This window comes from Spodoptera frugiperda, chromosome 15 (assembly GCF_023101765.2).
Source record: "Spodoptera frugiperda isolate SF20-4 chromosome 15, AGI-APGP_CSIRO_Sfru_2.0, whole genome shotgun sequence".
Taxonomy (NCBI): Eukaryota; Metazoa; Arthropoda; class Insecta; order Lepidoptera; family Noctuidae; genus Spodoptera; species Spodoptera frugiperda.
In genome coordinates this window covers 15,085,315-15,098,456 of record NC_064226.1, presented here as the reverse complement: position 1 = coordinate 15,098,456, position 13,142 = coordinate 15,085,315, and the positions used below count along the sequence as shown (strand labels likewise).

The 13,142-nt window shown below is 34.6% G+C and overlaps 1 protein-coding gene across 6 annotated transcripts in view; it reads left to right on the top strand.

The window, feature by feature from the left end:
• LOC118275714 (cell adhesion molecule Dscam2) overlaps positions 1-13,142 on the top strand; it is a 133,732-nt gene that overhangs the window by 6,565 nt on the left and 114,025 nt on the right. For 4 of the 6 annotated variants that reach the window (XR_004783615.2, XM_035593781.2, XM_035593797.2 and 1 more), the window contains exon 2: positions 4,392-4,509. Coding sequence is in view for 5 of the 6 variants with exons in the window: in XM_035593781.2 (XP_035449674.2) it covers positions 4,464-4,509 (46 nt within the window). In the remaining variant the exon portion in view is untranslated. The remainder of the gene's footprint in view (positions 1-4,391; positions 4,510-13,142) is intronic. The other 2 variants (XM_050698746.1, XM_035593789.2) reach the window with 2 other exon arrangements.

Here is a 13,142-nt window from a genome sequence, read left to right as displayed (position 1 = left end):
ATTTAAACCCCTTCCTCTTGTCATGGTATGCATAATTGATCTCTCGGGCTCACGAGTGGCTTGGCTCTCTATGGTGTCCTATGTTTTGCACTATCAAGCAAAATTGATCCTTACTATAAATAGTGTTTGGGTCGAATCTGACGGCAACACAATGTTTGTGGTGTCAGCCTAGACAAATAAGAGACATTGCAGAGCAGATCGGAGCGAAAAAGAAAAAGTCATTCAAGTTGTCTGCGGTTATTTGTGTGCGTTTATCGTTCGTTTGTGTGTGTGCGCGTTCAGCGACCATTGAAGTTTGAATTCACACTTCACGTGAGAGAGCATTAAAGTAAACCAATCGCAGTGTTTACATGTGACTGACTTGTTACGTTTCTGTGTGTATTTTTAAGGGATGTCACAGAATTTATCTTGCTGATTTACTTAAATTTGATCTATTTAACTTCGTTTGAGAATCACAGCTTAAGAGTTCAGTAATAATTTCAATCTTACTCTAAAAGAGTCCATTAACAAAAAACTGGAATATAAATATTAAACAAATTATTAATGTAATATTTTTGTACGTTATCCGTTATTAAACATTTTGAATTGATCCATAATTCTTATTTATTAGGAAAGATTGTTGTGTTTAACCATTTTTTTAGTTGGACTACTTTATAATGACAGTCATTCAATCTTGAAGCAATAAAATATTCAAAACCTATTTCATCAATTTATTTGTACCAAAAAGTTTCGACGTCGGTAAAGCCTATTCGATCAATCAAATTACAGATTAAATAAAGCTTCGTTTTATGAAATATTTTTTAACACAAAACTGATTTATAGTTTCGAAGCGACCACTAGACGAGAAATAAAGGCATTTGAATTTGGAACGGGAGCCGAGCCCACGTTCGGATCTAAGCGAGGAAATTAAGACGAATGGGATAATTACCCGCAATGCTGAGCTTCAAGTTTGTTGAATTCAAATGATGGCGCCGTAACTATAAGCTGATTAGCGAGGAGCTGCGGGGGCGAACTGTCTTGTGGTATTTCTTTAGTTGAATTATCTTGGAACTATACCGTAATGCTAGTTTGTAGTGCCTTGTACTACAGGAACGTTTTGGTTTTGATATACATACATCTGTAGCTACTAACATTCAGTATTTTACCGAACCATTAAAATTAACGCAGTGCTTTGAACATTATTTACAAACAAAAATAAACAGCTTTACGAGGGTGGAGTTAGGGAAGATGACTGTCAAGAAAAAAAAATGTCAACGCTGACAAAAAGGAATATAATCCAATTTCCTCTGTCCCAAATCGACTTCGTTCCGACTTGTAAGAACGCTGCCATAAAAACAAAAAGCTATGATAAAACTCGTCCCGTCCTCCGCCGAGTTCATCAAACGGATCTTATCAACGATTTATAGGTTTAACCTTCGGCCAACACTCTCATCTAAGTACAGAAATTAAAACTGTAATTTCTAGAATATTCTGTAACTTTGTAATGGCGACGAAGCGGTGACGCAATCAAGAACAGAGAACAAGTGCGCACTTTAAATTTTATCTGCTTTCAGAAAAGTTGGAAAACTTCAGGCAGGTCGTAGTATTGTCATGTCAGAAGTACTACTCTCGATTTTATTACGTTTTAGACTGAGTCCATCTTGCAACGTAAACTACTATATTGTGAGCACCAGTTGACTAAAAAAAGTGATTTAAAGTCATCTTTGAAGTATTTACCTATGAAGTAAAACGCCAAAACAATATTTCTGGTTTGTTAATAAGTTCTCAAGCAAGGCAAAGTCATTCGCAAGTCGATAACATTGTAAAAACAAATAAGTTAAGCATAAGTTTTACCTCATCGTAAGAAACTAAGTTATCCTATTTGTGAGAAAGTTACATGATAACACGTGAGGTCTGTATGAAACGACGCGACGCGGCCGGACGTAAAGAAAACTTTACTCTTTTATATTTTGTTTTGGCCCTTCAAACAAAATTATACTTCCTCGGATATGTTCCACTAGGATTGTTTATTGCATAATGACTAAAGTTTATAATTTTGTCAAATTAGGTAATGTCATATCACAACTGCTGTAAGTTACAGGCAGAGTTGTAACCTATTACAGTTCGTTCGTTCGTTCTAATGTAACAGATGTCGAGCAGGTATATAGGCTCAACAATCAATGATACATAAGTAAAATAACCTAATAATACATTGCTTCATTGAAATTTTCAACAAAAAAAACATTCCACATTGTGTTTTGATAAAATATGGTAAAGTTGCCATGTTTTACGGTACATAAGTTAAATAACCTAATAATACATAGCTCCAAAATCCGAATCCCAAAATTACCAATGAAAATATCAAAATGTATAAACTATAAAAATAAAACAGGTATTATAATTTTTATTTAATTATAATCTATTCTTTCACAATCAAACATATTTCATTCATATTCGATTGGTTCAAATAAAGAAATATTTTACGAACTAGATAATTAAAATCAGAACATATTATTGTGTTTTATAATTCAGAACATATTTAATGCACAAAAAGTTTCACTAACGATATAATAATAATAACAGTATGGCGAAATTAAACAACTTTGTAAGTGCGTAATATTTGCAAATATATGAGTTTCATAAGTTGTGTAGTTAAAGTTTTAATCAAAACTATTTTATACATGCACGGTTCGCTTAAATATAAATGTTTTATTAAAATTTCACTCACCTTGGTGCGGGGTCAATGGTTTCATACATATACATCATGCTATGAGTTTCATTTACTATTATTAATCATAATTTAGTCTACGTATTTGTCACCTTTAAACCGTACATTGAAAGGTATATAATAACTGAAATAAAATATGAATTGTCGATGACAAAGAGCTTCGATAAATATCGAAACATTTGTACTCAAATAGAAAAATAATAACGCACGTCAAAAATTATATAAAATATTCTGATTATAAATTAATGATAGGGAAGCGGTACCACCTAAGTGCATTTCAATCTCATAATGACCAACTCGCAAAATAGAGGAGAGTGGGAATGCGGAGTCCATGAGACGGGCGTCGGGCGCCGCGCGGAGCTATAGCGGCGGAAAGGAGCTCATTAATCATCACAACGCTTCACTTTACTAACTTGTCACTGAGATTTATGAGCCCGCCACGTAAAAATATGTTGATAACACTTATAATTATACTTTTTCAACTTGTACAACATGTACAAATGGGAATTGTTTATTATACTTCCTGGACTCATTTTAAATGAATGAACATTAGTTTTATTACGGTCGTTTGAGGGTCAATGTTCATTTATCATCACCACCGTGTAAAGGTACTTGATTCCGTGGAAGGTAGGATATTATATATACAAAAGTAGGAATCTCCAGCACCACCAAATCCTTAAACTTATTACGAATGAATAATAGAATAGTTGTGAGTGAGTATTCAGAATCTACTACAATCCAGCTCCATGTTTGGTTCGCACGTATTATAACACAACATAACACGTGGAAACGAACAATTCTTGTTCCTGGAGTTAATGTATGTTCCCCCAATTTCACTTCCCGTAATGCTTCTAATGAGCAGGGGGACTTAATCCCCATAAGTCGGCGGTAAATCTGTTTCACGCACGCAAAGTCGCGGCTAAAAGTAAGCTAATTCTATCCAATTTTGTGTCCGGAACAAAATACTGTCACGATATTGTATTATGGTGTGTAACGTTGTAGTTATTAGCTCGGTAATTATGTCACAGTTTAATTACTGAGTGGAAACGTTTAATTGGTTGATTTTATCGAATAGGCACAACTATTACTTTTATTGTTAGTGTTGGTACATTTAAATATTAGTACGGAAAGTATTTTGAAACAGTATCATTGAAATTACACCTAACTGACTAATGAGCTACTATCCTCTATTCATTCACAATCAATTTATTATTCGAAAGAACTTGACTAAAAGTTTCTTTAGCTTGAACTTAAATTGGTAAATAATTTAACCGGTACTAAGCCTCTAAATATACCTAGGGTAAACACGAATTAATTATTTTGTATTAAGTTATCAAAGAAATTCTTGTTTTATAAGAACTTTACAAGTGCTAACGGAACAGAAAAAGTGTTTGCAAAAGTTGTCAAGTTCTCTTAAGTCGCGGAGTTACTTTTTGTTAAGTCTCAAGTTTGCCTTTGCGGACGTTTCACACTCTCTCGGATGAAGGTTTACTACTTTCCAAGAAATAAATATATAGTATACATATTATGTGCTATATATGGGCGTTGGATCAACTTGTCGATTATCACTTTTGGCAACATTAAGTTAATCTTGTTTTAATTGGCAATAAACTTTACTTACGTATATTTTTAAGAATGAATCTAACTTGATTTCTTTGCTAATATTGACATTATTTTGTTCCAGCACTGGAACCCCAGCAGGTGCCGACAACCAGGCCTAACAGACAATGTAACCGGAGCCGGCAGTGACGTCACCATGTGCTCCTGGGTCGTGTCAGCTCTCATCATCCTGTTTGCCATGGGTAAGTACACTTCACCACAATACCTTTCATGGTTAAATTATAATCTGAAATTCAAATTACTCTACACCTGCTATAAGCTGTAGCTGGAGCTGCGGATTACTTGGCGGTTTACCGTTTTTTTTTTTTGAGGGGTGAAAATCATCCAATGACTTCTCCCACCTTGGGCGAGGCGACCGCCACTACTACTATGTTCTATAAAAAAGAACTATGCTCATAACCGCATCAAAATCGATTTAGCCAAACGCGAGATAATCGCGCACAAACATGACGTACATACAGGTCAAATTGAGAACCTCCTTTTTTAAAGGCGTAATGATCTGATAATATTAAATTGTCTGTATTCAAATTGCTTCAGGATAAATCTCGAGTAAGATCCCTAGATTTAAGATTATTTTTTCTGGAAACAATTTCTTAGTGAATCGTAATACTCGGCGATCGCGGTTACTGTGAATATTATAAATCTTTCTTTTATATTTTCTCTTAGAAATCCTTCTATTAAACACTAGTCTTTATTAATTAAACTATGAGTTTTATACATTTTATTTACAAACAAACTATATTATCAGCCAGTTGTTTCTTTTGCCTTAGCCTCATAAAAATTGCTTATGTGTGATTACAGATTACCCATATTTTATGTTGTAATCCACCCAGCTGTTTGAACATAACTGAATCACAAACACCTAATATGTTTAAACTCAAGAAAAGAACGTCTTTCTTTTTAGAAGGCCGACAAAACACCTGTATCTCCTCTGGTGTTGCGGGTGTCCATCATCATCAGTTGACGCGTCTGCTCGTTTGCCCCTTGTTCCATAAAAAGAAAATTAAGAACTAGCTTCTGCCAGCGACTTTGCCCGCGTTCCCTTGGAATAAAAAGTATCCTAGGTATTATTTCAAACCATAATATAGCCCTGTTTCAAGTTTCATTCGGATCCTTTAGCCATTTTGACCTGATTAAGTAATAAACACACACAAACACATAAACTCAAACTTTTGCATTTATAATATAAGTAAGATTAACAGGTATTAGTCTATTTAATGTTTAACAAGGCATTAATAATAAATTCTGTATAAATAATTAGTGATATCACGTAACTCAATGAGACCACTTACTAGGATTTACTGGTTTATGTATCTGCTGCCGGATTATGTTGGTTGTAGGCGCCTTATTAATTCTAACCAGGTAACATTATTATCCGTGTTAAACCATGTTGGATTGAGCACCTTTAATCATGATAAACGGTCAGTAATATTTGTAAACAGACAATTTAATTTTTGTGTGAATCTTGTGCTGGCTTTACAAGTTTTAAATGCTATTCTGACACTTTTTTGTTTGGCGTTTTAGACACTAGCAAGTGCCGAATTCAGATTAGCTGCCGATTTTAATAACCGATCTTGATCCCAAATTTTTAGATTAAGATCGATTTTTGACGTTAGTTCTATCGAGTTACAGTCAAAAATGAAGATCACTTATTTGAAATTGGCAGTAAATTTTATTAGATGAAGTCAATAATAGTGCTTTAACATTATCCAAATAATATAGGTACCTAAAGTTGAGCAGATTAAAAAAATATCTTACTTTGTTAATAAAATCGACATGAAGTATAGAAATGCATTGACCAATTACAGTAGGCACATATCACTCATATAAACGAACAGGTTAGTTAGTTGTAACACGACGTAATACAAGCATTACAGCAATTAATACCAATATACCAATAGAACACTGATCAATCTCCGAGTATTAAATTAGTTTCCCTACTCCACAACTGTGTCACAAGAGAATCAATGTAAATGATTTTATCCCCAAGTTTAGGGGATTAACCAGGGTTAAAGTTTTTAACTTACATAACTTGCCGCCGCACAGGATTACACTTACAACTTAGTCTAAAGTTTTACTTAGTATATAAACATACATACATGTAGAATATACGTAGTCATATTCATAGTTTTATGAGATGCCTAAGTAATGTTTTGTTACAAAAGTTGTGTATAGTATTACTATGTGGCTTCTTTGGGTGTTTTATGAAATTTGCTGTCGTAGATATTTTTCTTATTACATTGATTAAGTTATTTACTAGTACATCAGCTACTTAGCAAGTTCCGTCAAAATCGGTGAACCGCCACTTTTACAAACAAACAGACAGACAGACATAAGTTGTAAACAAATATTATTTTGGTATGTACTATTTTTTTTTTATTAGAAGTTTAAAACGTAATTTAGCCACTTTCTCTTCGACACCGACAAATTATTAAATAATATTACAAGGTTCATCGAATCTTTTGTAACTAGTCTTCCATCACATTATAACTACTACAACATTACAGCAATGCGGTTACTCCTAAATCATGAGAGATCACTCCTCAACACCTCTGTCCTCCGATTACACATTTCAAGAAAAAATATTCCTAAATCTAAGGTCATCCTCCCTGGCCTTGCGGCGCGACAAACAAAGAGTAGGCAAGACAAAGCGAGCAGTAAAGCCGCGCCGACTTCTATTCAATTTGCCACGAGTGACATTTCACTTGAACTTATCTGTCATTGGGGGCAACTCGCAGATACATTACAGTTACAACCAAATCATGTTTTCAATTGGTTTTATTACACCGGGGTGGTGTTCACATACACAGAATGAAATAACATAGCCATCATTATTTATTTAGTATCGCTTTTTTCGTAACACATTCTCATGGAAAAACTTTACGGGTGCGTTTATAAACATACAAGTTCACATACACATGACACCTAGACCCGAAACAACGATTTGTAGATCACACAAAAAGTTGCTCCGTGCGGGAATTGAACCCGCTACCCGTTGTGCGGCAGCCAGTTGTCCAGCCACTGCACCAACCGTGCAGTCGAATTGATCATGCACTACACACGTATTCACATACTTCTTTGCTTTTCCTAAGCTAAGTAGGCATTTCTACAGATTCTCTTACATGCTACTATATCCTTTATGAAACTTTCATCTCTATACACCAAAATTTTCAGTTAAACAACCAATTTCGCTTTGAAAATGGTAACGGAAAAATCCATTTCGATTACAAGCCACTGTGCAATTACATCACCTCCTGCAGGAGGCACGAAGGCTTCCCTATGGTCCTCATGGGTACCGTAGCGTTAGCAACTAATGGATTATGCGGTGGCTGCTTGCCTTGTGCCGGTAAATCCTTCACCTGTAATTTAATGACATTACGCTGCTGTTTGTTCTGATTCTAAACTTGTGGGAATAGAAACGAGTTGAAGTCTATTGTAGGTTATTGGAGATTTTTTGTTTATAGTTTATTGTTCTGGATAAAGGACGGTACTGATTTCAAATTAAGTATGTCTCTCTCTGAGTACAAATCAAGTATTTTTTTTTTTTTTGAGGTTGGAAAGTCATTTCGTAACTTTTCCCGCCTTGGACGAGGCAAGAGGAAATGTCAAACTCTTACTGAATAAACACCATTCCGTTCCTACTCCTGTTTATAGAACTGGAGCCCAATTTCTCGCTAAGTATTGCCCAGCTCCGGAGAAACCCTTTTAAAAAGTTTCCAAGTCCAAAATATCGTTTTACACCGTGAAACAAGCAAATAGCTTAACTGAGGTCTGACAGATAGATTGATACACCTTTAATTTTTTTGTCTGGTATCCAAAAGTGCCTTCCCGAACTAGTTGAAAAAAAAAAAAATTCTGACTTTGACTTTAAAAGTTGAGTAGGGCATTAGGACCTAAAGCGACCTGATATTATTATAATGCTATTGTTGACTTTTTGATTTGATTAAATCTTGCATGAAATTGGTTACCCGTTGGCCGTGGAATTTAACAAATCCGATGTTTTATTAAGCAAATCCTCTTTAACGCTTAACATGTATGCACGGAAGTGTAACATGCGGTATACATGTATACACGCAGTCACAGGGTTGCCCATTGTATAATTCATATATGAACATTTTTAATTTCAGTGTTAATGATTTTCATATCATTTATTGTACTGTCATTGTTCTCAATTTTTATTTTAAATTAACGACGTATTTCAAAAAACGATCCATTTATAAAAAAAGTCTTAGTCAACTACTCAGTAACCAAAATTACCGCTAAAATGCGCGAGTCATATTTTTTACAAACATGTAACATCGTGCAAAGCTTTTTATCGTCCCATCTTTCATAACACGGTCCGTCAAGCTAACACTAAAGCGCTTAAGGCCTAAAAATCCCAGTGAGTGACACAATATGGCGTCAATATGTTAGCAGCTACTTGTGAGGCCAGGCCAGCCAGGCCAGCCCTGAGCGGGGACTCATCAGCAGGCGAGTCCAATTTACATGTTAATTGACGTACGTCCGATGAAAAATCTCGATACGTGACACCCTTTGTACTCGCCGGCCAATGCCGACAGACTCCATTATAATAAGGCAATATTACGATTTGATTTACTTTGCTTTCCTAAAAAATAAATAAAAATGTTGTGTTGAATGGTTGAACTAGCAGTTGATTGATTCGACCCTCAGACCTGGGGGTATAAAATTGTGTTGATTATTCGAGTTCCAAATTTACGGTTAGGTGTAGCTAAACGGCAAAATAAAAAGTGGTAAACGGCAAAATGTATAACACAATATCAGTATAATAACGGCACAGTCTATGTTTACTCTCACACTTAAAATATTTATATTGCCACCCACGATTTCTAATTAATATAACAATAGGGGGGATAAAGGGGTATGAAAATTAAAAATTGATTTAATCCGTCAGTTAGGTAATAAAAAAATATTAGACACATATTTTTTTATTTTGTCATACTACGTAATACGTCATTTCTACGTATAAAAAGTACCTAGAAATGACGTCACGATTTCGAATGAATAAATCTTTGAAAGTTTTTGTTTCCGTAAGAAAATAAAAAATACGTGTTTAATGTTTCAAAATAATCTACAAGACTGATATTAAAATAAAAATTAGTCATCTACTGTATCCCCTGTATCTGCACCACCACAGATCCAGTAAAAATAAACTATTATTTATCACAACCATCTCCCACTTGATAAAGAGTTCCAGTCTCCATTTCATTTATTCACATAATTTAGCAACAACGTGCGAATATTTAATTTTCTTTTATAACTCGATCTACTGAGTAAATTTTATTTTCGTTCGGTGTTTACGAGATATAATAAAATTCTGGCGTAAATAAATAAATGTATTGTAATACGCCGTAGGTATATACTCCTGCCATTATTATGTGTATTATTTTCTATGAATATAGGAATTATCACTAGTTCCTGGTAGAAGTGGGTAGATATGTATAATTGTATAAAGAACTTTAGAATCTATATAATTAGATGTATCTAATACGCCCATATTACAATTTATTTATTATGTTTCCTGTGAAATGAAAATGTAGAACTAGGTATAGGGCACAATTTTAAAATTCAAATTATCATTCATAATTTTAAATCATAAAACTCCATGAAGTGCTTGATTCAAAGCAGTCATAGAGTTCCAAGTGCCACAACCGCTTAGCTACACTAAATACACATTAATGTACCACTGTACACTGTACACAACAGCGTGAAACTTCAAAAACACCAAAATTGAATCTTACCTCTACCTCTTGAATTATTAATAGTGATGTGGGCAGCCGCCTAAGTAAATTTATCGATAAGCTGAGAACGTAATTTATTGGGTACAGTTCGAATCCTCAGCCGCGGCGACTTCCCAGCAACTCAATTACAGTCGCCTGTCGACGGGACATTAATTTATAGACTCATATTTCACTATTATACGGTGTACCCTCTGTTTGTTGACTTGTTGTTATTATTCACTTCCTTACATTATCCATATTTTGTCCTGATAAAATTACGTTGACAAAGACGTCAGTTAAAGTATGTTTCTGTCAACGCTTTGCTCGCTTATCTTGCTTTTCTCGGAAACCATTTTTATGTATATTATGTATGTGTTCAGTATCTTCTGTCACCAGGAAGTATACTTTGATACGGTAATGGTACGCCTACGACTGTCGAGTTCAGGTATAGGTTCCGTAACTGGACTTGGGAGGGCATTATTGAAAGTGTCAAACACTAACGCGATAGGGAAATTGACTTAGACCCTTTGCTTAAAAAAATACTATTTTTACATTCGTCTTTACCTTCACACATTTTCAAAGATAAAATTAATGTGCGTTACCTTAAAACTATTAACGTTTCCCAGCTCGCCTAGTGGCGCACTATTTACCTTAACGGGAATAACTTTGTTAATATAATAATAATCGTAAACTTGAACACAGCCTGCCTGTTCCTGCTCGCTCCTGTAAACTATTACTATATTAACTATACACTTACGACAATATTAAAGTAATAAACATTCCCACACATTGATCTCCATGTTCGTGTAGCGTTCACTTGTACACAAAGATAGTTTCTAACTAATGATCAGTTAAAATAGAAACAAAGATTATATAAGGAGAGAAACTTAAGAATTTAACGTCATCATGACTGGCTTAAAATTGAAGAATTTATTAAGTTTGAAAATGACATAAGTTTTTATTAATTGTCATAGACGCAGACCAAACATAGGTGGAAAATCTTCCATTATAAGTAATTAACTATGCGATTAAATTACATATTATATATTACTGAAAGCTTCCCTGTATGAAAAGTGTACGAGAGCGTATAGATTTTCCAGAATTCCTACGAGAGTATCACGAAAAAAGTTACAAACAATGTCAGTTAAGGTAAAATAAACAGAGGAAAGACGAGATGTTATGTAAAAATGCAAATAGAGGAGCACAACCGGAGTAACACAACATTTGTGTCACGTGTGCGGGCACCGAGTGAATAGTTTATTCCATTCTCTTACTTGTAACGGAATAAGTAACGTAAATCTCCCGCAAAGCTCTAAGTGATTTAATCATCTCAACAAGGATCATTCATATGAATGAATTTCGTATAATTTCCTCCGTTAATTTACATTTATATTATTTCGGTTCCCTTATTTATATTTGTTTTCTGTCGAACTCTAAAACGGAATGAATAATTTAATAGATTATTGTTTTGTCTTATTTTAATACTTAACCTTATTGGTGTTTGGAGAAACTGATCTAAGTATAATGTTTTCTTTTTTTGTACCGTATCGTATTGTTTAAAGCATCGATCATTTCTTTTTAAACGTTTTACTTCTAACTCGTACTTTATCACTAATTTGCTTTTAATACAAATCTACAAAGATATCTAAATACACAGCTTGTAAAGCAATAGTTATAAAATCAGCATATAAATAGGTATAGTAATGGCGTACATCTTTCAAATGTGCCGCCACGCCGCACGCCGCGGCCGGGTCCCGCCTCACGCGGCCGCGATATTAAAATGTAATGACTTCACAAAACATTTTCATTAACTTCCAGACGCAAGGCTCCGAACTTGTTGTCTGCTTGTATATATGCTAATGTGTTTGCGTGCACCCCTAACGATGTAACCAGCTCTTCCATTTTACGTCCTAAACCTTTCAATCTAAGGTCCCTTTTCAAACGCTGACTGCCTAGAAATAAGGCACGATAAACGACTCACAGAATTAGAAGGATTTGCTATATTGCTTTTTTTTGTTTTTTCTTTGTTATGAAGTGTCATTTTGTTGAAGTCTGAAGGTAAATAGTCCCCAGTTACATTAAATTTAATTTTAGTGGAGCTTTTTGTTTAGCTGTTTTTATGATACTTTTCTTTTTAAATTTTCTCTTCAACCCATACTCAAGACGACTTACTTAAGATATCTCTTTTTTATTAAACTAACTGATTCGTTTTATTATTGTTTCTAAAAATAACTCTGATGTACCGAACGTTATTACATAACCAACAACGATTTCTATCATAACAGAGACAAAATATTTATCAATTTGTCAAGCTCTCACCTGTCACTGTACAGTTGACCTCTTAAAGAGTATGTATGTACATAGAGCTGTCAGCAGCACCTCGTCAGCTCCACGCGTGGGCTGTGGGCGGCAGTCGTCCTCCGCGACAAATTGCGTTAGTCGTCCGTCCGTCTGTCGGTACAATCGGATTGCGTTGCTTCAACACGCTTATTAGATTCGCCTGCGACTCGCTGGCTAACCGGCGGAAAATATTCAGCCTACCTCCGAGGGTTCAATTTGTTTAAAAATAGCTTCAATATAACCTAACTTGTTTTTTAACTATCGAGGGCGTAGGTAAAGGTGCCACATTTAATACTTATCATGCTCAAAAACTTGAGTCATGTCAGAGAACACTATTAATATTCCTATCCATATTAATGTAACTCCTACTTTTCATTACTCATGTCCTAACGTCGAGTGAACCTATTAGTATTTTAAGTAGTCTGTAGCAAAAGGCCAAGTTTTAGATAAGGCTGGTTCTAAAATTGTGTAGTGTTTATATTGGAAACCACGACTGATATATGACAGTAGTGATGACTGCATTAATTAGTGTGGTCAACCAATGTGACTGACATAGATATGTATGTTACAGTCAGAGTGATTAAATAGCAATTATTCATAATGACTGGTTATTATGAATAATCGTATATAAATGCCAAATTCACTAGACAATGTAATAAATTAATCACTTTATCTGGATATTATTCATAATAGAGAGTCCAAGTTAGTCAAAGTAATAATACATGTGTAACTCAAAA